The sequence below is a fragment of the Callospermophilus lateralis genome, chromosome 18, assembly GCF_048772815.1.
Source record: "Callospermophilus lateralis isolate mCalLat2 chromosome 18, mCalLat2.hap1, whole genome shotgun sequence".
Lineage (NCBI taxonomy): Eukaryota > Metazoa > Chordata > Mammalia > Rodentia > Sciuridae > Callospermophilus > Callospermophilus lateralis.
The window spans coordinates 34,358,134-34,379,591 of record NC_135322.1 but is presented as its reverse complement, the minus strand read 5'-3'; the positions used below and the strand labels follow the sequence as shown (position 1 = coordinate 34,379,591).

The window sequence follows — 21,458 nt, the reverse complement described above, 5'->3', positions numbered from 1 at the left end:
GCAGTGTGGACCGTCGTGGGTGTTGGTTCTACAGTCTGCATTTAAGGGGAAAGCCAAGAACTGCCCAAATTCCCTGCAAAAATCTGTTGGAAATTTTGTACAGATCTGGCAACCGTTTACCATCTCAGTGGGTCTACGGGACGGTCCTGCCTCATCGTTGCAATCTACTGCTTTTTGTTTTTTGGGTGGATGGTACCAGGGATTGAACTCAGGGACGCTCAACTGCTGAGCCACATCCCCAGCCCTATTTTGTATTTATAGGAGACAGGGTCTCACTGAGTTGCTTAGCGCCTCGCTTTTGCTGAGGCTTGCGATCCTCCCGCCTCAGCCTCCCGAGCCCCTGGGATTATAGGTGTGCGCCACCGTGCCTGACCTCAATCTACTGCTTTTGAAAACATTTTTATTTCACAAATTTCTTCTTCTTCTTATTATTTTGCAAAACTAAGGATTGAACCTAGGGGTACTCTACCTCTGAGCTCCATCTCGAGCCCTTTTGCATTTTTCATTTTGAGACAGAATCTTGCTAACTTGCCAAGGCTGGCCTTGAACTTGTGATCCTCCTGCCTCAGCCTTCCTTGGCACTGGAATTATAGGCATGGGCCACAGCACCCAGCTTAAATTTATTTATCGATCTATTAATTTATTGTGGATCTGGGTCTTGAAATCGGGGCCTTGAGCATGCTGGGCAAGTGCTCTACCACTAAGCTGCCTTCCTCGCTCTTCAGTCTATGTTTTTAAAAGCATGTGGTCAGGCAGGAGGATGGAGAGAAGCCATATTACCAAGAAATGGATTTCTATAAATACCAGCCTCCTCATTTTGAGGCGCCAAGGGTGGGGGTCATGGGCCAAGAAACCAGTGGGAGGGGCCTGGACCGCGGCTCAGCTCGCACCTGCGCCTGTGAAGGAGCATGCAGGTGGGCTCACCTGCGTGGTTTAATTATTAGTTCTCCTTTTAGCAAATTGTCAGGGCAAATCATGAGCATTAGGGAAAGGGGTTGTGATGGGACTCTGTCCTGATTTCCTGGCTTCTCTGAGGGTTCAGCTTGGTACTGAGAATACTGGCTGGGGTATTGGGTGGTGGTGGTGGGTCTAGAGAGACTTTGCTCTGCCATGTGGTCACTGCCCCCAGCCCCACCCAGAACCTCTGCCCACCCAAGAGGAGCCGGGTTGGTTTGCACTTGGTCACGGCCGTTCTGCCCAGAAGCATGATGCCAGAGATGGTCTTGGGTCAGGCTGTGCTTTCCAGCACCTTTGTGCAAGTTGGCGAAAATGTTGGTTATGCCTTTAGCAGTGCAGAGGAGTAGGTTGCCGTTTCTCTGGGCATTCACAGCCCTGCACCAGGACTCACTGCCTGGGTGAACTTTCTGTTCCCTAGTACCATCTTTGCTTTCTGCAGTGTGCAACCTGCACAGCCATACATGACGGGCCTCCCTGCTTTGTGTGTGTGTGTGTGTGTGTGTGTGTGTGTGTGCGTGTGTGTGTGTGTTTCCCCTTTTGGAGCTGGCGATGGAACCCAAGGCTTCGCACCCGCTCAGCAGACACTCTGCCACTGAGCTACACCTCAGCCCCATCTGTCCTTTCCAGTACTGAGTCAGGATGCTCTTGCCTGACAATGACGTCTGGGTTCTCAGTGCCCCCTCTGCTGTCCTTGAACAAGGGGAGGCAATCCCATGCCATCGCCTGCCTCACCACCTCTGCTGGGTACGGTGCCTCCTGGGAGCCTCCCCTGCAGGGGTGGACGGTGCCTGAGGCCAGAAAGCCCGGGGTTCCTATACCCAGAAAACGCCCATGTGCAGACAGCCAGGGCTGGGGCCAAGCAGCGGGCCCTGGCGTGGAGCCTGGAGGGGCTTCTGGACCCTGCCCTGGCCCTGCTGGAGACCTGCTTGGGCCCTTGGACCAGCACTTTCCTCTCTGTCTCTCCCCCACTCGCCTCCTCTCTGTCCACCTCGGAGCTTGTCCCCTGAGCTGCCCTACCTCTGACAACCCAGGTCCCCCCTGCTTTGACACCCCCCAGCAGGGGCCCTGCAGGTGTGACGCCCCAGGCCCTCTAGGTGGGGTCTGAGCAGGCTCCTGCTGGGCCAGGCTCCCTCCTTGGTGAGGTGCTGGAGAGGCTCAGGGTGTGGATGCCAACCCCGCCCAGCTCCACCCAGAACTGATCATGTGACTGGGATTCTCTGTTAGCGTCCACCTGACCCCAGACCTGAGTGGCTTATTCTTGAAGCCAGGGTGGACATGGGCCTCCCAGTGGGGCTGGATTGGAGTACACTGCCCTCTGTTCCAGGGGTCTGCATGGCCACGGGGCCAGGGGGTGGGGCCATAGTGGTGTGCAGGGGACAGTTGTGTGTCTGCAGCTGTGTCACCCGTGATCTGGTTCAGAACACACTCAGCTCCTGGCGGGCTCTCGTCCTCCGGGGTGGAGTTGGCTTCTTTATTGAAATGCTTGTTGAGTGCCTGTTGAAGTGTTTGCATGGAGCTGGGTGCTGGGTGGGCGATGGAGGCGGGTGAGAGCCAGGGAGACGCTTTTGCAGGCGGAGCTGGTGTGAGGCCGTGGAGGTCGAGGCAGGGAGCTGGGACAGAGCTCAGGCCTGTAATCAGGGCCAGGAGGCAGCTGCTGCCTGTCTGTGTGACCAAGGACAAGTCCAAGCCCTTCTGCATCCTGCCAGCTCCTGTGCCCTCCACCAGTGGGGCATATTCTCATGCACTCACTCGGGCAGCAGGTACCTGAACTCTACCGCTGGCCCCAGCAGGGAGCTGCTTTGTGAGACCAGCAGCTGAGCTGGGTCCCTTTGAGACAGTGCCAAACGCCATGGTCACCCCAAGGTGACCAACAAGGTGACCAGGAAGATGGGATGGAAGAGATTTGAGGAATAGAAGGACAGTGTCTTAAATAGGTAGCAGATCTTACTTTTGCAAATGTCACAAAAAAATGTGGGACCGAGTGGCTCAGAGGGGTCTTGAGCTCAGGACAGCTCTGGGGCTGGAGCTCCACTGTGGGTCAGCCCCTGCTGTGCCCCCACCCCATGCATTCACACTGCTCCCAGGGACCCTCCCTGTGTACAGGGTTTTGCTTCTGTGTGCACACACCTGCTTTGCATATCCTCCTTGTCCCTCAGCACTCTGTGCAGCATCTGATAGGGTCACGCTCCCCTGGCCACCAGCTTCTGTTCACACGGTGGCCCCCACGCACCCACCTCCCTCTCTCTATGCATCTGCCCTGTGCTCACCCGTCCCTCCCCACAAATGCCCGTCATGCACAGGGTGGGAGTGGGCCTCTGGTCTCAGAGCCGCCCAATCTCATGAATTAAAGAGTTTGAGGTAGAACCTGAGGAAGTTTCCAGGAAGTGCCCAGGCTGGTGGGCATCCCCGTTGGTGGGCCGTGCAGGCTGACCCTGTGCTGTCTCGCAGAGGCTCAGCCTTCAAGGTTCATCGTGCTACTGCAGAGGAGTTCCATATGAGGGATTTTGGGGGCTTGCACCTGGGTTCCCCAAAGAGTGCCCACTGCCACAGTGGGCTCAGGCCACTCTGCAAGCCCCCGGCTCCTGATGCAGGTGCGGCCTCTTTCTCTGTCCTGGTGTCTTGCTGGTCGCATCCTGGTTGAAGACCCAGCCTGGGCAGCAGAGTCGGGCTGGGGCAGGACAGTCTCGCCACTCGCACGGTGTTGGGTAGCACAGGCCTTGGGGGAGGGGCCCTGGCGCTTCCTTTTTCTTATCAACAGCGTATGAAGGACGGTGTGTTCATGTCTTCAGAAATCAGAATGTGGGCCCAGGCTGGTGTCTGAGTGGGGTGGACGGCGGCACGTGTGGGAAAATGTGCCCATGCCCAGGCTCAGGTGGGTGGGTCGCAGGCCCTGGGTGGGTCTCAGGCCGTGGCTGTGCAGGGACGCCCGTGGGATCTGCGTTGTGCACCTCAGCCACTTGCCAGGGAGGGGTCCAGGAAGCCTGTCGTGGGTCTCTGCAGCCCCCAGGCTTCGGGTCGCTCTCTCATCTTCCTATCTCTGCAGACTCTCTGGGGGTCCTGGACCCCCAAACAGAGCCTTGATGTCCCCGAGAGCTCCAGGATCAGGGGGTGTTCTCTTATTCTTTTTCTCATTATGACTGAGGCCTGGTCTCCTCACCGGAGGGGCTGGGCATCTTAGGGACCTTCTCAAGTTCCGTGACTCCTGAGGTCAGACTTCTTCGCCACTGGAGTGGGCCTGAGTGTGGGGGCTGTTTGTCCTGATGCGGGGTACACAGAGGACAAAAGGGGAGCAGCTGACATACATTAATGTCACAGTAACGTGACTGTGACATTAGGGCCCAGGCGGACCTTGTTAAAGAACTTAATAACCCACAACCCGCGGACCAACTACCAAGCGGGTCTTGTTGAAAGTGTTCAAAAAAATGGCAGCATGGTGACCTTACACGTGGGCAGTAGTCTCTTAGCAGAAGTGCTGTGTGTGTGTGTGACAGAGAGAGAGAGAGAGAGAGAGAGAGAGAGAGAGAGAGAGAGAGAGAGAGAGAGAAGGGCACTCGTCTTCAGGTGTGGCGGTGAGTGGCCCTTTCCTGAAGGACTGGCGTCCAGCATTATCTGCCGTGTTTCTGGGCCTCTCTGGTTGCATCGTTTGGTGAATCCTCTCACTTTTGTCCGACACGAGGTTCTGATTCCTACTTACGAAGCGGCATAGCTGGAAGCCCACCCCAGCTGCAGCGGGCTAAGTGAAACAATAGCTTTGGTCCCTGCCCAGATCGTCTCTGCATTTCATTGTCCTGAATGGAGTTTCTACTCTCAGGATGCCAACTTGGAAAAGCAGGGACATTTCCTGAGCGTTCCGTGGCCTGGTGCTCACTGACGTGGACGATCACTGTTGCCCGCGCAGTTCTGAGGGTTGAAGGAAACACACTGTGGTTCTGCGAGGCTGGGAGAGGGAGGAAGACCATGGTAGGTGCTGAAGGGGACCGGCCTCAGGACTGCTTGAGTCCCCACACCAGGCCCACCTGAGGGCTTGGGCCAGTGTCCCAGCAGATGACAGCCCTGACATTCCTGGGGCAGTTAGCCCGTGTGGTCCTCCCGACAGCGTATCGTGTCCCTTTTTGAGATGGGAAGCCAGAGCTCAGAGGTTGATAGGCTCAGGGTGGCACAGCTGGGGAGGGGCAGCGTTCTGCTTGGAGCCAGGACTTGGGTTCTGCCCACAGCCGGCCCGTGCGCTCCCCTGGCTGGATGGCCACCAGCTTGCTGAGTGCCTGCCTTCGCTGTGGAGGGCTGGGGTTCCTGCTCTCCAGCCTGAGTTGCAGGGAGCTGGACGGTATCCTTCCTGCCTAGTTTATAGTGGTTTCAGGAGCAACTTTTGAGACAGGCCGTCTGGGGTTTGAGCCCAAGCCGCACAGGCACTCGCTAGCTGTGAGGCCGCTGGTGCGTCCCTTCACCTCGGAGAATGTGCCGAGGGTCAAACCCAGGAGTGGCTGGAGGGCACGGGTGGGGGTGGGAGGCAGTGCCCGGCCCCCATTCTCACCCAGGTGCTGCAGGCCTGAGCATCCACAGTGCAGAGGGTCAAGAGGCTTGTGGCCGCTCCAGCCTGCACATGTGTCGAGCTGCAGAGCCCGTGAAGTCTGAAAAACACCGTGTGTGCACATTTTTGGCTTAAACAAAGTTCCATTTACAAAGTCTATAACCCGGCTTTAATATTATTACATGCCCCAGCCTGGGACTCATTCCAGGACAAGAGCGTTATTATGCTGTATAGGGTTTCTCCCGTGTTCTGGTGGGTGGCTCCACCAACCTGGTCTTGCGTGCAGGGCTGTGGGGTGGGGGCCACCCATCCGCGCTCAGTCTCACGCTGCGGAGCCCAGGGTGGAGTGTGTGTGTGTGTGTGTGTGTGTGTGGGGGGGGTATTTGTCTTCTAATGTCACCAGCTCATGAGCTGTAGTGCTCAAACCTGTCCACCACGGGAGAGCTGGCCTCAGCCTGTCCTGAGATCTGTGTCTGTGCGTGGGGGCTGGTACCCTGCCCTTGACTGGCCCCTGAGAAAGTCTTTGTATCTCCGTGGCTGTCCAGGTGGCACTTGGTAGGGGGAGGATGCTGCAGGGTCACGGAGCATTCTGAGTCTTTGCTTGATTCCCACGAGTGGCAAGTGGCTCCCTGGTGACCGGGAGCTGGCGTAGGTGTCACCGGCCTGGAGCACTGGAGAAAGATTCTGATGTGGCCTGTGGCTCCGGACCAGTGTTGTGATGGATTGGCGACGTCTCCCGGGGTGTGGGGAGAGGGGACCATGACTGACCCCACTCACTGTCCATCCCTGTTTTATTTTGATCCTGTTGCGTCTCTGGGAAACCAACAGAGACCCCTTCGTGGGCTTTACCCCCTCTCCCTTGGTGGTGGACACTCTGCAAGGACCCCCGCAAATGTCCGTCCCCGTGCCCCGCGCCCCAGCCCCGTGCCCTGTCTGGGCTCCTCCAGGCTCACAAGCCGCCTCTGTTCTCTCTTGCAGTTGAAGAGGGGGAGGCCTTGGACTTCTCGCCGGCCTGGGATTCCTCCGTGACAGCAGCAGGTAGGTGCCCGGGGACTGGTGGGGACTGGTTGGGGGGTCTTGCTGGGGGGGGGTGCTGTTCCAGAAACTCAGAAAGCCACCCAGCTGGTGATGGAGGGATATTTTTCATGTCACATTCCTGTCTCTCGTCCAGACTACCCCGTGCAACATGATTTTATATCAGTTCCATATGGTCAATAAAATCCATTACCTACGGAGACGAACAGGCCCTGCGTTTCCCAGGGGTTGCGTTTCCTTCTTGTGGGCACAGTTCAGATGGGAGGTGAGTCCCCACTGCCCAGGCCTGGCAGGTCCCTCTTCGGGGTGCCTCCACACGTTCATTCCAGTCTGATCGCATCAAAGCCACTTGAATCGAACTTTGAAACTCCAGTCTGGACGAGAATTCCAGTATTTCCCTTCCTGGGAGAGACTGCAATGCCACTCTGGGACCAGCCATCCTGAGCTGATGCCTCCAGGCGGGAGGTGCTGGGGGAGGCTCAGATCTGTGGGATGCATGACCATTGTGGGGTGCTGGGGAGATGTGACATTTGGGGGGCTTGTGTTTTCCCCATCAGCTCTTTTCTCCTCCTGGAAGCTCAAGTTTCCCAGTTGTAAGAAGAGCAAGTGCGTGAGGATGTTCTGACTGCAAAGTTAACTTCCCAGTTACGTGGAGCTTGAGATGGGAACTGGCTGGGGGGTCCTTGGGAGCCCTGGAGTTGGAGGGGCTCTGTGTTCAGCTAGTACCTCTCATGGCACTGGGGCCCCGACCCCCTGTCTGGCAGGTGCCAGGCTCTCTTTCCGTGTCCTCCCCTGCCTTGGGCCAGGCCTGTCCTGGGGTCCTGACCAGCTGGCTCTGGATGCATGGGAGCAGAAGTTCGACTAGTTTTGTAGAAGGTCTGACAAGATGTACCAGAGTCATTAAGTGCTGTTTTCTCTTCTAATTGTGGAAACTGAGACAGGAAGAGAGATTTGCTCAGGGTTGATATTTCCAAAAATATGGATTTAGGTATCAGGTATATGAGCAGTTAACATCTTAATGGTTGCACTTCTAATCTGATTTTTTATAGGCTTCTGTGACTTATGATGATCCCAAGTTCATTTAAGTGAAAAAAACGGACCTGACAAGAAAGTCTTAAGTAATAGTAATAATAGGGAGTCAGCAAAAATGAGCTCGGTTCACACATGACTGAATTTGGGAGTTGATGCTGTAGAAGGGAGAGCAGAATCGGCCCTGAACCCAGGTCCCTGGACTTTGGGTCCAGTGCTCTTCCTATCGGAGTCTGAGTACTGCTGGGAGGGTCTTCAGGGTCCTGGCTGGTCCTGGCTAACCCAGGTGTGGGCATTGCATTGTCATGTCTGCAGTTGGCCTGGCCGTGGGTAAGGGGGCTCCCTCCACAAAGGGGGGGCCTTATCTGAAGCTCGAATGGTGGTGGGGGGCTCAGGTTCTAGGGAGGGTTTGAACAGTCTTGGTGTCAGCACTGGGCAGGTTAGGAGGCCGGGGGAGGGCTGTGTAGCCCTCCGTCCTGTCTCCCTGCAAGAGAACACCAACCGGGTCAGTTTCAGGCTTCCCAACAGAGGGGGGCTGTATGTGCTGAGCTCTGGAGAGGATCCCCACTGTGCCCCGAGCCCCTGGTCTAGGAAGACACTTGGGCTGGGTCCACACAAGGCTGAGGTGGACGGTGAGCCTGTGCAGGGAGCCAGGCCCCCAGGCTGCATCCCTGAGCCAGCTAGGCACTTCCTGGTCTGCAGGGGCCAGGGTGATGTTCCCCTGGGGGGCCTGCCTGTCTGCAGGTTGGCAGTTCCACAGGAGGTTGGCCAGCCTCCGTGCCTTCCTGGGTTGCCCGGGGGCAGCAGAAGTTGCAGGATCTATGGTTTCCAGCCAAGAGCCGAGCACGCCCCGCATGCATGTGCAGGAGGACATGTGCTCCTGTGAGTCCCTTCCAGCCCCCAGACACCCTGCAGCCATGGCTCTCTGTGGTGCCAGGCAGCTTTGGATTGTCTGTTCAGTGATGGAGAAAGGGATGGCAGAGTGCCCCAGGCGGGGGGCAATCCAGAGCCAGGCCACGCTTTGTTTGGTTGCAGTTGGCCTGTTTCTGATGATTTTTTTAATAGTGCGTGCCTGTGATGAATTTTGCTTCCCAGTTGGGTTGGACTTGGGCTGTAAAAGTCAGCTTGGAGTCCCTGAGCGTGGGCCTGTGCCATGGCCCAAGTCCTGGGTGGCAGAATGAAGTCCGTGTGGGAGGCAGCCCTGGACGTGGGCGATGGCACATTTATTGAGCGCCTACTTAGCGTGTGCCCGCCACGGAGCCAGCACTGTCCCGAGGGATGGTGGCGATGGCTCTGTGAGGAGGGTCCTCTTCCCCGCAGCAGCTCGGTCATCTCTCCCCGGGTTGGTTTAGGGACGGCCATCTGGTGGGGGACAGGGCCAAAGGCAGGGTTGAGGCTGCTTTTGTGTGATACTTTTCATTAAGCTGAGAAAATGTCCCTAGACCACCTCCGAGAGCAGGGGCGGGTGCCCAGGAAGATTGTGGGGGACAGAACCTCCCGAGCCACCTTTGGCATGGAGACCGAGTGTGGCCGTCCCCGTTTGGCAGATGACGAGGTTTGAAGGCGTTTGGTGTTGTGTCCAGGGTCCTCATCCAGACAGCCACGGAGCAGGGACTCAGACCCAAGTTCTCCTGCAGCCAGAGCTGGTGGCTTCAGTTCTGGGCCAGCTGGCGTCACGAGGAGACGGAGCGTGAGCAGAGACCCAAAGGTGTGGCCCTGCGGGGGGCTCTGGGTCAGTCCCTGGTGAAACGGGTCCTGTGGCCAGTACAGGGGTGAATTCTGTTCCCCGAGCCCCAAGGTGGCCACAGCTGAGTACTTCTTTGACAGGAGGAGTGGAGCAGGTCAGGGGCAAGCCCTCTTCTGGGGGCTTCACCCCCCTTTCTTCCCCCGCCCCCATATGGGAGCGTGAACCCAGGGGTGCTCTACCACTGAGCTACACCCCTAGCCCTTTTTATGTCGGGACAGGGTCTCACGAAGTTACTGAGGCTGGCCTTCAATTTGCAATCCTCCTGCCTCAGCCTCCTGAGTTGCTGGGATTACCGGTGCACACCACCTGGCCCAGCTGAGGGTGCAAGCTTTTCATGGTGCCCTTGCCCTTGACCTCCTTCTCTTTGCCCTGGCTCCAGGAGTGTGATGAGAACTATAATAAACCAGCGGAGCACGCAGCATGCTTCTGAGCTCACCCCTGGCCTCCCCCAGCCTCCCCTGCCAGCAGAGACCCTGTGGCTGATACCCCCAGGAACACCCTGGCCTGCTCCATCCGTGCCCCTGGGCTGGGCCCTGACCGATGGAGAGCTCCGCTTTGCCTGGAAAGGAAGGAGCAAATGATCAGCGCCTGGCAGTCATCTCAGCCTGGAGAGGGGCCCTGGGGAGGCCGGAGCCCCTGCTGGCTCTTGCCTTTCTGGTGACAGTAGAGCTCAGGGAAAGGCTCCGCATTCAGGGTCAAGGGGTGGGGTGCTGGGAGGAGTGGCGTTTTATACTAGCCTTCTCCAGCTGGATCCCGACTTTATCCATAAAATGTGGGGAGCGCTGGTGTATATCTTAGGAGGCGACTTAGGCCTGTTCTTGACCTGTTTTGAGCCACAGCTGCCTTTGAGGATCCAGGGGAAGCCTGTGAATTGTCTTCGGGATGCGCAGGGTCTTGTATGTGACTTCCCAGGTGTCCCTGAGTGGCCCCAGGTCCCTCTGCATTCCTGGAGGGCTGTAGGTCCCACTCCTTAGGAATGCGGGTCCTTCGCAAATGCAAAATCCCCACTCGGGGCCCAGGCCCAGAGGCTTCCTGAGGTTGGCCAGCGGCTCAGGTGAGTGGTAGGTGGGGGGCGGGGGTTGGTAGAAGGTGATACAGTCTCTGATAAAGGGGCACCTGCCCCCCAGGTCCCACTGGGACTCTTGGGCCTGGAATTGACAGATCTTCTGCAGCTTGAAAAAGAGAAGCCAGAAAGCTGGGTTTCCATATGAAATCATCCAATTTCAAACAAAATGGCAACTCATGGTTTTGGAAGTACTTTATTAAAATATAATGCACGTGTCCCACCATCTGCCCATTTCAAGTGTACAGTTCAGTGGATCTTGGTGTGTTCAGAGATGTGTGTGACCATCGCCACAGCAATAAGAACATTCTTATGACCCCCAAGGAATCTCTGTACCCTCTTAGCTGTCCTTCCCCACTCTCCCCGGTCCCCATCTCCTGCCCTTCCCCAGGCAACATTATCCATCTGCTTTCCACCCCTTTGGACGGGCCCCTTCGGGCTCCTGTAAGTGGGAGCACATGACCCGCGGCACCTTTGGCCAGCTCTGTCCGCCTAGCCTGCTGTTCTCAGGGCTCACTGTGTCCTGGGGCCTCTACCCTTCATCTGTTTTTATCCACTGAGCTGTAGGTGGACGTTGGGTGTTTTCCTGTTTTGGCTGCTAGGAACCTTCCTATGTAAGTTTGGGTTGGAACACCTGCTTTTATTTCTTTGGGGCATATTCTTAGGAGTGGAATTGCTGGGTCATATGGTGATTCCTTTTTTGGGGGGAGCATATGGGGGATTGAACTCAGGGGTGCTCAACCACTGAGCTACCTCCCCGCCCTTTTTTTTTTTTTAATTTTATCTAGAGACAAGGTCTCACTAAGGTGCTTAGCGCCTCGCTGTTGTGGAGGCTGGCTTTGAGCTCAGGATCCTCCTGCCTCAGCCTCCTGAGCCGCCGGGATTACAGGTGTGTGCCGCTGCTCCTGGCTCTATTTACATTTTAAGAAAGGCGTGGTTATGGCAAACTTGTACCAGCTGCTTTTGGCCTGGCCACTAATGAGGGGGAGCTGGCTCGAGTGGTTTTTACCAGGGGCCCCTCCTGAGCCTCTGAGGCTCCAGGCCTCTGGTCCCTTGACCTACCCTCCTGCCCACGGCGACTGACCCGCTCTCCGCTGCCCTTCCCAGTCTGGCGGGGTGGCCTGGTTTCCCTTCCGTGTTTCCTGTCTCTTCTCAAAGCCCTCTGGAGAGTGCCAGGAAGAGCGTGTGTGATTCTGAGCTCTACCCTGTGGGGTTTCGAGACACTGATGCGACTCCACGGAGCCCCACCTCCCCTGTCCCCTGCACGGGCTCTGAGCTGGGAGCTGGAGGTGCTCGCTGTCCTGTAACGGTGGAGTCCCGGACTCCGTGGACTCTCCCACTCTCCAGGCTGGGTTCTGGGCCAGGCCAAGTGGATGCTGCCCCGTGCCTTCCTCCCAACGTGGCTGCTTTGAAACAGCCTGGCGGTACCGAGGGAGGAGTGCTGGTCCTCGGCGCCCGGCTGGTTAGCCAAGTCTGCTCCCGGCATGGTGACAGACACATGCACGGGCCTTTGTCACGCTTTTTTGACAGCTGGCCATGCACTGTGGTTAGAGCTTCAGACCTTGGTGACGGGCCTCCTGGTCCTGGTTAGGGGACCAGCTCTCCCACTTACAGGGCCTCCAGCAGCCAGGTCTCCCCGGTGCTTCCCCCGTCCAGGTGAGGCACAGAGAGGGACTGACTTGCTTCAGGCTCACACAGCCAGGAAGAGCCAAAGCAGGGGGATCATCAGGCAGCTCCTGAAGTGGGCAGCTGGCCTGGTGGTGGCTGCCCACCTGTGAGAGGCTGCCCAGGTGCTTCGCTTTGGACTCAGACTCACACTGCAACCGAGGGGTCCACTCTGGGCCCCCAAGAGCTGGACTCGAGCCGTTCTGAGGATTTGGCTGCCCAGAAGGAGAGGAAGACCCTGCACACAGGGTCTGGCCAGGCCTGGGAAACACGGTGGCCCAGGCTGTCTGTGGCGACTCCTCCTACCACGTCCCCAGCCCTGGGTTAGGGACCTGCTCGGGTGGGAGATCTGAAGGCCTCTGGATATCTGTGCTCTGGGGTCCTTGGGGAGGAGGCCACCCATTTTCTGTTACCTGGGACTGGGTCGGGTAGGGACTGTGGCTATGTCCCCACTGATGGTCCAAGGGACAGCTTGCTCACCTCCAGGGTTTGGATAGTGAAGCAGACGGAAATGTCGGGCAGACAGGCCTCTCCCTGTGGGGAGTGGAGGCCACTCTGCCGTCCAGCCCATGCTCTGCCCCGCGCCTTGCGTCTTGTTGGGGTGCGTGTTTATTACTCCGACTGCTTCACAGAGACCCCACCTGGCCCTGGGCTGCAAGTTCTTGCTGCCCGCAGCTCCTAGCTCCTGTTCTAGCTCACGCCCTCTACCTAGACGTAGGCCGGGGTGGACGCTGTGGGGGGTTCTGATGTCGCCCCCCATGAGGCCTGAGCTCAGGTCATTCCGGTGCCTCTTCATCTTTAGCCTCAGTGGCTGTCCTTGAGGCCATCGAGTGCGTGGACATTTATTTCCTAGCTCCTTCTCCCCTGCTGGGCATGTGGGCTGTTCTAGGTCTGCACCTCCCTGATGGCCGTCCCTGTGTGGGTGGCCTTAGCCCCGTGGAGTCTCTGTGCGGCTCCGGCGCCCCTCACCTTCCAATCTTCAAATCAAGGCTGGACAGACTGTCCCCCTCCCGAGCTCCCCTCCTTCCCCACAGGGTCCCACACCTGAAATTCTCTCCCCTGGGACCCTCCTGCACTGGGTTCATCTGGGAGGATGTCCCCCTGTCCCCGTGATACCAGCCCCGAGTCCCGTTGTTGTGACCGATGGTGGGAGCTGTCCAGTGCCCTCTGGCTCCAGGCCGGCTCGGCGGGTCCTGTCCACCTTTGTGCTTGAGCCCAACCCCTCATCTTCTAGACAAGGACCAGGGGACATTTTAAAGGAGCAGGAAAGTCTCACTAAATAGATGCAGAATTTCCCAGCATTTTAAAGACTTATGAAATGCATTTTTATATGGGGCCAGCTGGGGAGGTTCCCATTAGCTCGGCTGGGGAGTCTGTGGGGAGTTGGGCTAAGTGGAGCCAGGCGGGCTGGGGGGGAGGCCGTGGTGGCCCCGAGCTCACCAGGGGAGTGTGGCGGGCGCCCGGCCTGGGCTGTGCCTTTGTTAGACCTGCTTCCCCGGCGCGGGGGGCCGCAGAAACCTTCAGGTGGTGACTGGAGCTGAGAGGTGGCCACTCTGTTACCATGGTGAGCAGTCCTCGAGGTAGGGCATCTGGGCCAGGTGTGCACACGGAGGCAGGCGTGCGTGCATGCGTGTGTGTGTGTGTGTGTGTGTGTGCGCGCGTGCGTGCGCCCCCGGTGGCTGCAGCCCTGACTCAGATTCCTGGGAGCCCCTGGCGCTTCTGCACCCCCTTCACCTGGTGATGCTGCACCCCGGGCCCCGGGGAGACTTGGACCAGCTCTGCAAGAAGGAGGTGGCACCTGCTGCCCACCTTTTCCTCTGGCTCTGGGTGGGCTTTGGGCTCCCATCGGGCTGGGCTTCCTCTTTGATGTGCCTGCTGTGTACACGTGTGTGCAGAGCCCGTGTGGGTGTGTGGCCGTGTGGAGCAGCGCTCCAGTGTGCCGGTGCCCGGGCGTGGCGAGGGAGCTCACGGACAGGTCTCCTCTGTCTCGCATCCCGCCCTGGTGCTGAGCCGATTTGGGCTCTGAATTTGGGGCTGTCCATGGCAGGAAGCCCACCGTGCTGCCCCTCCTCCCGGGGGGCTGCGGGACTTTTCTGGGGGACATTAGGAGAGGTTGGCTCTGCTTTCTCCAAAGCTTGAGTGTTCCCCCGGGGACCAGCAGGAGCCTGATGGGGGGACATTGAAATCTATAGATCTTCGGTGACTTGAAGCCTGGCCAGAAACCAGGGCCACCCTCGGGTGTGGCGTGCTGCGTGGTGGGGTGTGATGACGCCGTTCCTCCTGCAGGCTGGGGGTCATTGTCGGTCCTGCTCTTCCCATTTTGCCCAGCCTTATGCCTCCTGGGGGACTTTGTGCCAGCGGAGCTCTGACTAGAAACTGCACGTCCAGTACGGACTGTGCTCTGGGAGGTCTGGGTGGGCTGAGACTGTGATTCCCAGCACTCCAGAGCCGCGTGATGCCGTGCCAGTCCACAGGCGCTGGCTGGCCGCACCCCCGGCCTTTGCTCTTGCTGGGCCCTCTGCCATGAGTCCTTCCCATCCTTGGACACAATCTGAGCCACACCTCCTCCAGGAAGCTTCCCAGGATAGCTCTGCTGTAGTTCTGTGCCTCCCTTTGTACCTTGGGGACTGGCTACCTGATCCTGGCCCTCATTGCCCTCTGCCAGGGTGTAGTGTTCCTTGTCCTGTTCCCAGTTCTCTTGCTGTTCTGCTCGCTCCTAAGGACACTGACCATCCCTGATGCTCTGTCCCCAGCACCCGGCCCTGGCATGGCAATTGGCAGGAACCAGTTTGCCAAGGGGCAGAAGTTCACCCCACCTCCTTGTGCTTGCCCAGGGCAGCTTAGAGCTAGGTTTTTGTTCACTGAGTTTGAGGTCTGGATACTCATTTGCTAGATGACCTTGAGTAAATTACTCAACCTCTCTGCTCTTCCATTTCCTCGTCAGGAATGGGGATGATCGTCCGACTGCCCAGGGCCACTGTGAGGTTCACACGCGGGCGTCCCCCGGGAGCTCTTGTCCCTAGGGTGCGGCCCGCCCTCTGCATTTCTGTTCTTGCTGTTGACAACACACCAAGGGGAGCCCGGGCCAGAGCTCGGCTCTGAGCTTGGATCTGTGCGGGTGACAGACCCCTCTCTGGTCCCAGCACCCTGTCTTGCCTGGCAGTCTCCTGGCATGGCCACAGTGGGCAGGACTCGCTCACCTTTGCCCTGACACGGGGTTCGGTTGGAACTGAGGCTCAGGGACCATCCCTGCCCGTGTGGACCCTGCGTGGTGGGGTGGGGCGTGTTTCCCATGGGAGCTGGCACTCGGCTTGGTGGGAGGTGGGCAGGCTCTGCTCTGAAAGGCCACCGCGTGGTCAGCCTCCTTCCCTGGGTGGGGCTGGGCATGTGGACCGTGCAGGCACTGGCCCAACGGCCAAGGTCGGCCTGACTGCGCCGCCTAGCTGGCCCTGGCTTCCTAGGTGGCCTCTGCAGGGCCAGTGCTGGGCCGGGCATGGTCAGTGCTGCATCAGCCAGTGTCCTGCTCTAGGCTGGGGGACAGCCACAGGGGTTCAGGCTGCTGTCATCTCAGCGACGTTCTCTTGAAATCCCTGAGCATGCAGCTGGTGCGTGCAGGCAGGGTAGTGCATGATGTGTGTGTAACACGCACATGCCGTGAGCTTTAGGCTGGACCTGACTCATTCTTGCCTGGCTCCAAGAAATCACTATTTTGCCCACAGTGGCAATTCTTTCTTTGTTTAGTTTTTTTGTCCCTTTGTGTGCTTGATGGCTTTAACTGATGGCTGCTGGCCATGCTTGGTAGTAGTCAGCACATCAGACTGATGTGGGATCTGGTGAATGCATTTTACTTGTGCTGTGTTCCTTCTCAGGGCTAAATGCCTTGGGAACTCTGAAGCTCCTGGCGGCAGGGGCATGTCTGTTTTGCTGACTGCTCAATCCTCATCAAACGACATTGTAATGACAATGACGATTAGAAAATAGCAACCATCCAGCGAGGGTCCACTCAGTGCCATGCAAGAGTTGCACCCTGACCCGCCTTATCTTCCTTTAGCCTGGGTAACCCCAGACAGCAGGGAGCCTTCCCATTCCCATTTCTCAGGGGGACAGTGGGGGCTACAGAGGTCCAGACACGGTGGTGCTCACAGCCCCAGGTGGGTTGTGTCTGAGTCCAGGGCCCCTTTCTGAAGTTGCTTGTGCCCAGAGCCTGGGACCCAGAGGAGGGGGAAGGAGGGGGCACTAGGATGCCCCAGGAGCCCTGGCGAGGTCACCGTAGTGACACACCACGAGTGAGACGTTCCCAGGGTACAGGGGTGAGAGAACGCCAGTAGGCACCACGGTCCAGGAGGTAGTGGTGCCGAAGCTCACGAGTCACGTGCACACACAACACACGCCCACCCACACACATGAGCACGCACATGTGTACTCTGCATGTGTCCCCACGCGTGTACATCTGCATGTGTATTCACGCGTTCCCATGCAGAGTACATGTGCACGCATTTGCATACTTGCGCACATTTGAATGTGCACAGTCCTCACAGTGGGCACATTCACACGTACAGGGCACACATACTCAACTATGCTCACACGCATGCACGTGGACCCACGCACCCAGGCCCTGAGCCCAAGTGCACACGCAGATGCACGCCCATGCAGACATATACAAGTGTGTTCACCCCCACACATGCCGTGTGCACGTGCACAGGTGCACACACGTGTGCTCTACCCTCGGCCCCAGCCGTGGCTGCTCCCGGGCGTTCATCTGGGAGACCAGGAGGTGCCCTGGGGCTGCCCAGGAGGCCCAGGTCTCTCCAGAGGCTCTGGCTTTCTGTGGCGGCCTCAGGGCCCCCTACATCCTCTCTGTCCACAGACCCCAGCCCTGCTGTTGGGCCCGACCCGGGTCAGCCCGGGAGCCCATCTGCCTGCCAGCCCGCCCGCTCTGGCCCCCGTGCCCCCCACCCCCGACTTGGACCGACTGTGCTTTCCACCCCGCACCTGCTGCTTTAAGAGCCCAGGCCTGGCGGGTCCCCAGGGTCGGGCCTGGGGGGGCGGACAGCTGCGGGTTCGGGGAGGCTTTGCCAGCTCCTCCCGTGGCCTCTGGGGGCGGGCGACGCTGGGGAAGCTGAAACAAAGGCCGACAGTGGCCTTCCTCCCTCCCGGGCGGCCTCGGAGCCGGGCCTGCCTGGGCGGTCTCTGGGGGCCCCTGTTATTTCCTGTGCTGGCTGCAGGGCTCCTGGCCAGGCTGCAGCGGGGCAGGAAGCAGGGCAGGGCATCTCCTCCCCACCGCGGGGCTGGCCAGAGCGGCCGCTGCAGGGAGCCGGGCTAGCGCAGCATTCCTGCCCTGCGTCCCTGCGTCCCTGCGGCAGGCCTGTGTGGCCTCGGCCAGCTCTGCCCCGGCTTCCTGGGGGAGGGGGCGACCTTCTGTCCCCGCTGACCTCCCTGCGCAGACCACGTGCTCCACCATCTGTGCTGGGTCCTTGCTGTCACCTGCATCCTTTCCCGGCCTCAGCCTTTGTGGCCAGAGTGCGGAGCCTTTGTGGCTCCCCAGAGAGAGTGCAGGGTCAGGCGGGTGGCCCAGCTCAGCGGATAGCGCAGGGTCCGGCCGGGGGCACGGTCCGACTTAGCCTCAGGCTTCAGGTTAGGGTCAGGGTGGAGGATCAGGCTGGATTTAGAAGGAGAAGTCGGGGTTCACGGGGTGCGGGATTGGAAGCCAACAGACCCTGGTTTTCGTCCTGGGTGGCTGCCAGGGGGCTGGCCTCCTGGTCACTTTTCTAAAGTGAGGAGCCAGTGAGCAGGTGGACAGCAGCACCCCCCACGCGTTCGTTTTCTGTGGGAACAGAACTTGGCCAGTACTGCACCTTCCCAGGGCTCAGTGTTCCCACCTGTAGACTGGGATCACGAAGCCCCCACTTGTCCATTAGAAGGACGGCTGGGAGAGCCAATGGCACGTCTTCATCGGGCACCCCGCGAACACTGAGGGGGTGATCCTGAGCAGAAGGAGAGCAGGTGGCCCATGCGTCACCGGACTGCTGAAATAATAGAAGAAAGGGCTCCCTAACTTTGTCAGACCCTGACAGTAAGGGCCGAGCTTCCCGGCAGCCTAGGCCAAAAGAGAAGTGGTAGAAAGGAAACGCGGCGGCCGCTGTCTGATTTCGGTACTTGGGACAGATGAGTGTTTTCCTCCCCGCGCTGAGTGCCGAGGAATTTATTGTGTGGATCCTCGTCAGTCACTGAATAAACAGCAGGCGCAGTCACAGTCACAGTTTGGCACAGGGCACAGGATCCTCTTTCCTAGAGATCTTTCTTAAATTGACTCTAGAAAAATGCTCAGGGGCCTGGCGCAGTGACACACGCTCGTCATCCCAGCGGCTCCCGGAGGCTGAGGCAGGAGGATGGCGAGTCCAAAGCCAGCCTCAGCCACTTGGCAAGACCCTGTCTCAAAATAAAAAAACACCAAGGGGCTGGGGGTGTGGCTCAGTGGTAGAGAGCCTCGGGTTCAATCCACAGCACCAAAAAAATAAATAAATAAATAAAAGAAAACCCCAAACCTCGGGGCCTGAGTGGTCTGCCCAGCCCTGGGGCTGCCTGCAGTGTGGCCAGGACAGAGACAGGGCCCCTGGGCCAGGACGCACCTGGGAATCATGGGCTGACGGCTCAGAGAGCTTTCCTGAGTTTTCTGATTAAGGCAGTTAAGTGGGTTTCTTTAAGGCAGGGCCCTGAAGAGCCCTTGACCTGCCAACGGGGGCTCTGAGTCTTGGGAGGACTCTTCCAACTTTTTTTTTTTTTTTGTACCAGGGATTGAACTCAGGGGCCCTTGACCACTGAGCCCCATCCCCAGCCCTATTTTGTGTTTTATTTAGAGACAGGGTCTCACTGGGTTGCTTAGCGCCTCGTGGTTACTGAGGCTGGCTTTGAACCTGCGATCCTCCTGCCTCAGCCTCCCGAGCCGCTGGGATCCCAGGCGGGCAGCACGGTGCTTGCTCTTCCGACTTCTCTGTCCTCCATCCACCCCAGCCCCCTGTTTTGAGCACCACCCCCTGAACTCCCGGAGTCTGGCACTCAGTCTGGGAAGCCCTGATTGCGTGCCTCGGCTTGGCGCTGCGGAGCGGGGGACACCTCCTCCCAGCCTGGACTGTGATGTGGCCCTGTTGGGGACCCAGGTCCCAGGCTGCGTCCAGTAACGCTCGCCCCTGGTTTACTGGTCACCAGGTGGTTGTCTCCGGCGAGGACAATGCAGATTCCAGGGGGGCCACCGTGGAACAGGCTCAGAAGCAGGCTCAGGGCTGGGCCTCCTGATGCAGGGTGTCGCACCGCCCTGTTCTGAGGACACCCACAGCCGCACCCCCATCGCCCTCTCCCTGGGCCTGTGGATGGTCCTGGTGCTGTGCCTGGGGGCTGGAGTCCAGACGGCAGTCCCCGTCCCCACCCTGGTGGCAGCCCTGTGGGCCTGGCGGCCACTTCCCCTGGCTGGCCGGCGCCCCGTGGCCATGGTTTCCATGGTGAGCTCGCCCCGCTCCGGGGCGGGGGGGGGGGGGGGGGGGCGGGACTTTCCATGGGGTGGAAACCTGACCGCAGGCCGCCTGCTGGGGAGGAGGAAATGCCTTCCCCAAACGTGGAAGAAGGAAAGGGGGGCCGCCCGGGGCTCCAGCCCAGCACAGAGCCCAGGAGGGACTCCAGGGGACCTGGGGCCAGGCTGCCGGGAGCCCCCTCTTTGCCACAGACGCACTGTGGGGTGCTCTGGGGGTGACTGTCGCTGCCCCCGGGGTGCGTCCATTTTCAGCCCACTCCTGGCAGAGGCCTGGGGTCAGTCCATTGGGAAGTGAATGACTCAGGATTCAAACTCAGCTCTCTGTCCCCAAGGTCCTGTTTTTGTCACTCTGTCCCTTGCCTCACTCAAGCAGGAACTTCCATGGACATCACCTCATGGGATCCTGGCAGAGGCACTTTGGCCACAGGTGGGATTGTCATTCTTCTTTCCCAAAGAGGAAATGGAGGCCCAGAGAAGGCAGTGGTTTTGTCCCGGGTCACACAGCAAGTGCATGGCCGTGCTGCATTATAGGACAGTCACCGTCCCTGCTGACAGGGGTAGGTGCGTATCTGACCTGTCGCTGTGACTCCGTTAACGTCTCCCAGCGTGGGTGCCCACATTTGCCCATGGAAGACAGCAGTGGGCTGGCCGTCAGCGGGGGCTGCCTGAGCGGGCGGTGGGTGGGCAGGGGTCTGCTGCTCCTCAGCTGGTGTCTGGGTCGCCCCTGGTGGGGCAGGGGGATGCGCCCCTGGGTGGTTCGCTGAGTATTCTCATCCCACGCTCCCAACATGAGCCAAGCGCCTTGTAGCCATTATCTCCGTGTGTGTCCCATGCCGTGGCAGCGAATTGTAGAAAGAAGTTTCAGGGATAACTTTGACTATGAGACAGTTTTCTGTCACAGGCCGACTTTAAAACCTGGCACTGCGTGCCTCCCAAACTTGGACCCCACCCGAGATGCCAGGGGTGGGCCTGTGTCCTACCTGAAGGGGGACTGGCATGCAAGGGCAGGTGCAATGGTTAATTTTATGTGGCGGCTGGACCGGGCTCGGGGATGTCAAGTAGCTGGTGAAGGGTTGTTTCTGGGTGTGTCTGTCGGGGGGTCTTGGAAGTGATTGGCATTAGGCTAGGAGATAGGTGAAGCCCTCATCTACGAGGGTGGGCCGCATCCCATCTGTCGAAGGCCGGAGCAGAACAGAGGGCAGAGGGGCCACCCGTCTTCTCCCTCCCTCTGGCCTCCGCATTCCTGTTTGGCTTGAACCTCAAATCACTTTTTTGGTTGGCTCCTCTGGCTTTTGGGCCTGTGGACTTGAACTTCACCTCAGTTCTCCTGGGCCTCCAGTTCCCAGACAGCAGAGGTTAGGCCTCTTTGGCCTCCGTGATTGCGTGGATCAAGTCCTCACGATGAGTCTCCTTTATCTGTGCACTGGTCCTGCCGTCTCCGTTTCTCTGGAGAACCCTGCTGCGGAGCAGGGGTGGGTGTAAGGTGGCTTAGCCCCAGCACCACCCCAGCCCCGTCCCCGGGACAGGACTGGGGACTCCTCAGCCACCAGGCCCCTCTGTGTGCTCTTTCGAGGGGAGGCTTAGGCACCTTGGCCTCCTGCTTCTGTCTGACCTCACCCTCTGGGTGTGATGGCCACCAGGGCCCAGGTCAAGGGCTGGCTGGCAGCTCAGGGAGCCGGGAGTGGTGGCTGGCTGGGTGCTGCCTGTATCTCCCGAGCCCTGCACTCGGGCCAGTTCTGTGACTGTCCAGCCTCGGGCCTCCAGCAGGCTGGGAGGTGGCCAGGGCACTAGGGGACAGAGCCTCCAGCCTGGCACCCCATGAGGCCCGGGACTGGTCTTCAGGATCGACCTCCTGTAGGAGGCCCTGGCTCCTGTTCTCCATCTTCCTTCTGCCCCGGGGCCTTTGCTC

The 21,458-nt window shown here is 59.1% G+C and overlaps 1 protein-coding gene across 1 annotated transcript in view; it reads left to right on the top strand.

Moving 5' to 3' along the window:
* Positions 1-21,458, top strand: part of Znf423 (zinc finger protein 423) — a 316,423-nt gene that overhangs the window by 52,713 nt on the left and 242,252 nt on the right. Inside the window, exon 2 of the mRNA XM_076838789.2 lies at positions 6,464-6,523. Within this exon, the coding sequence (XP_076694904.2) occupies positions 6,464-6,523 (60 nt within the window). The remainder of the gene's footprint in view (positions 1-6,463; positions 6,524-21,458) is intronic.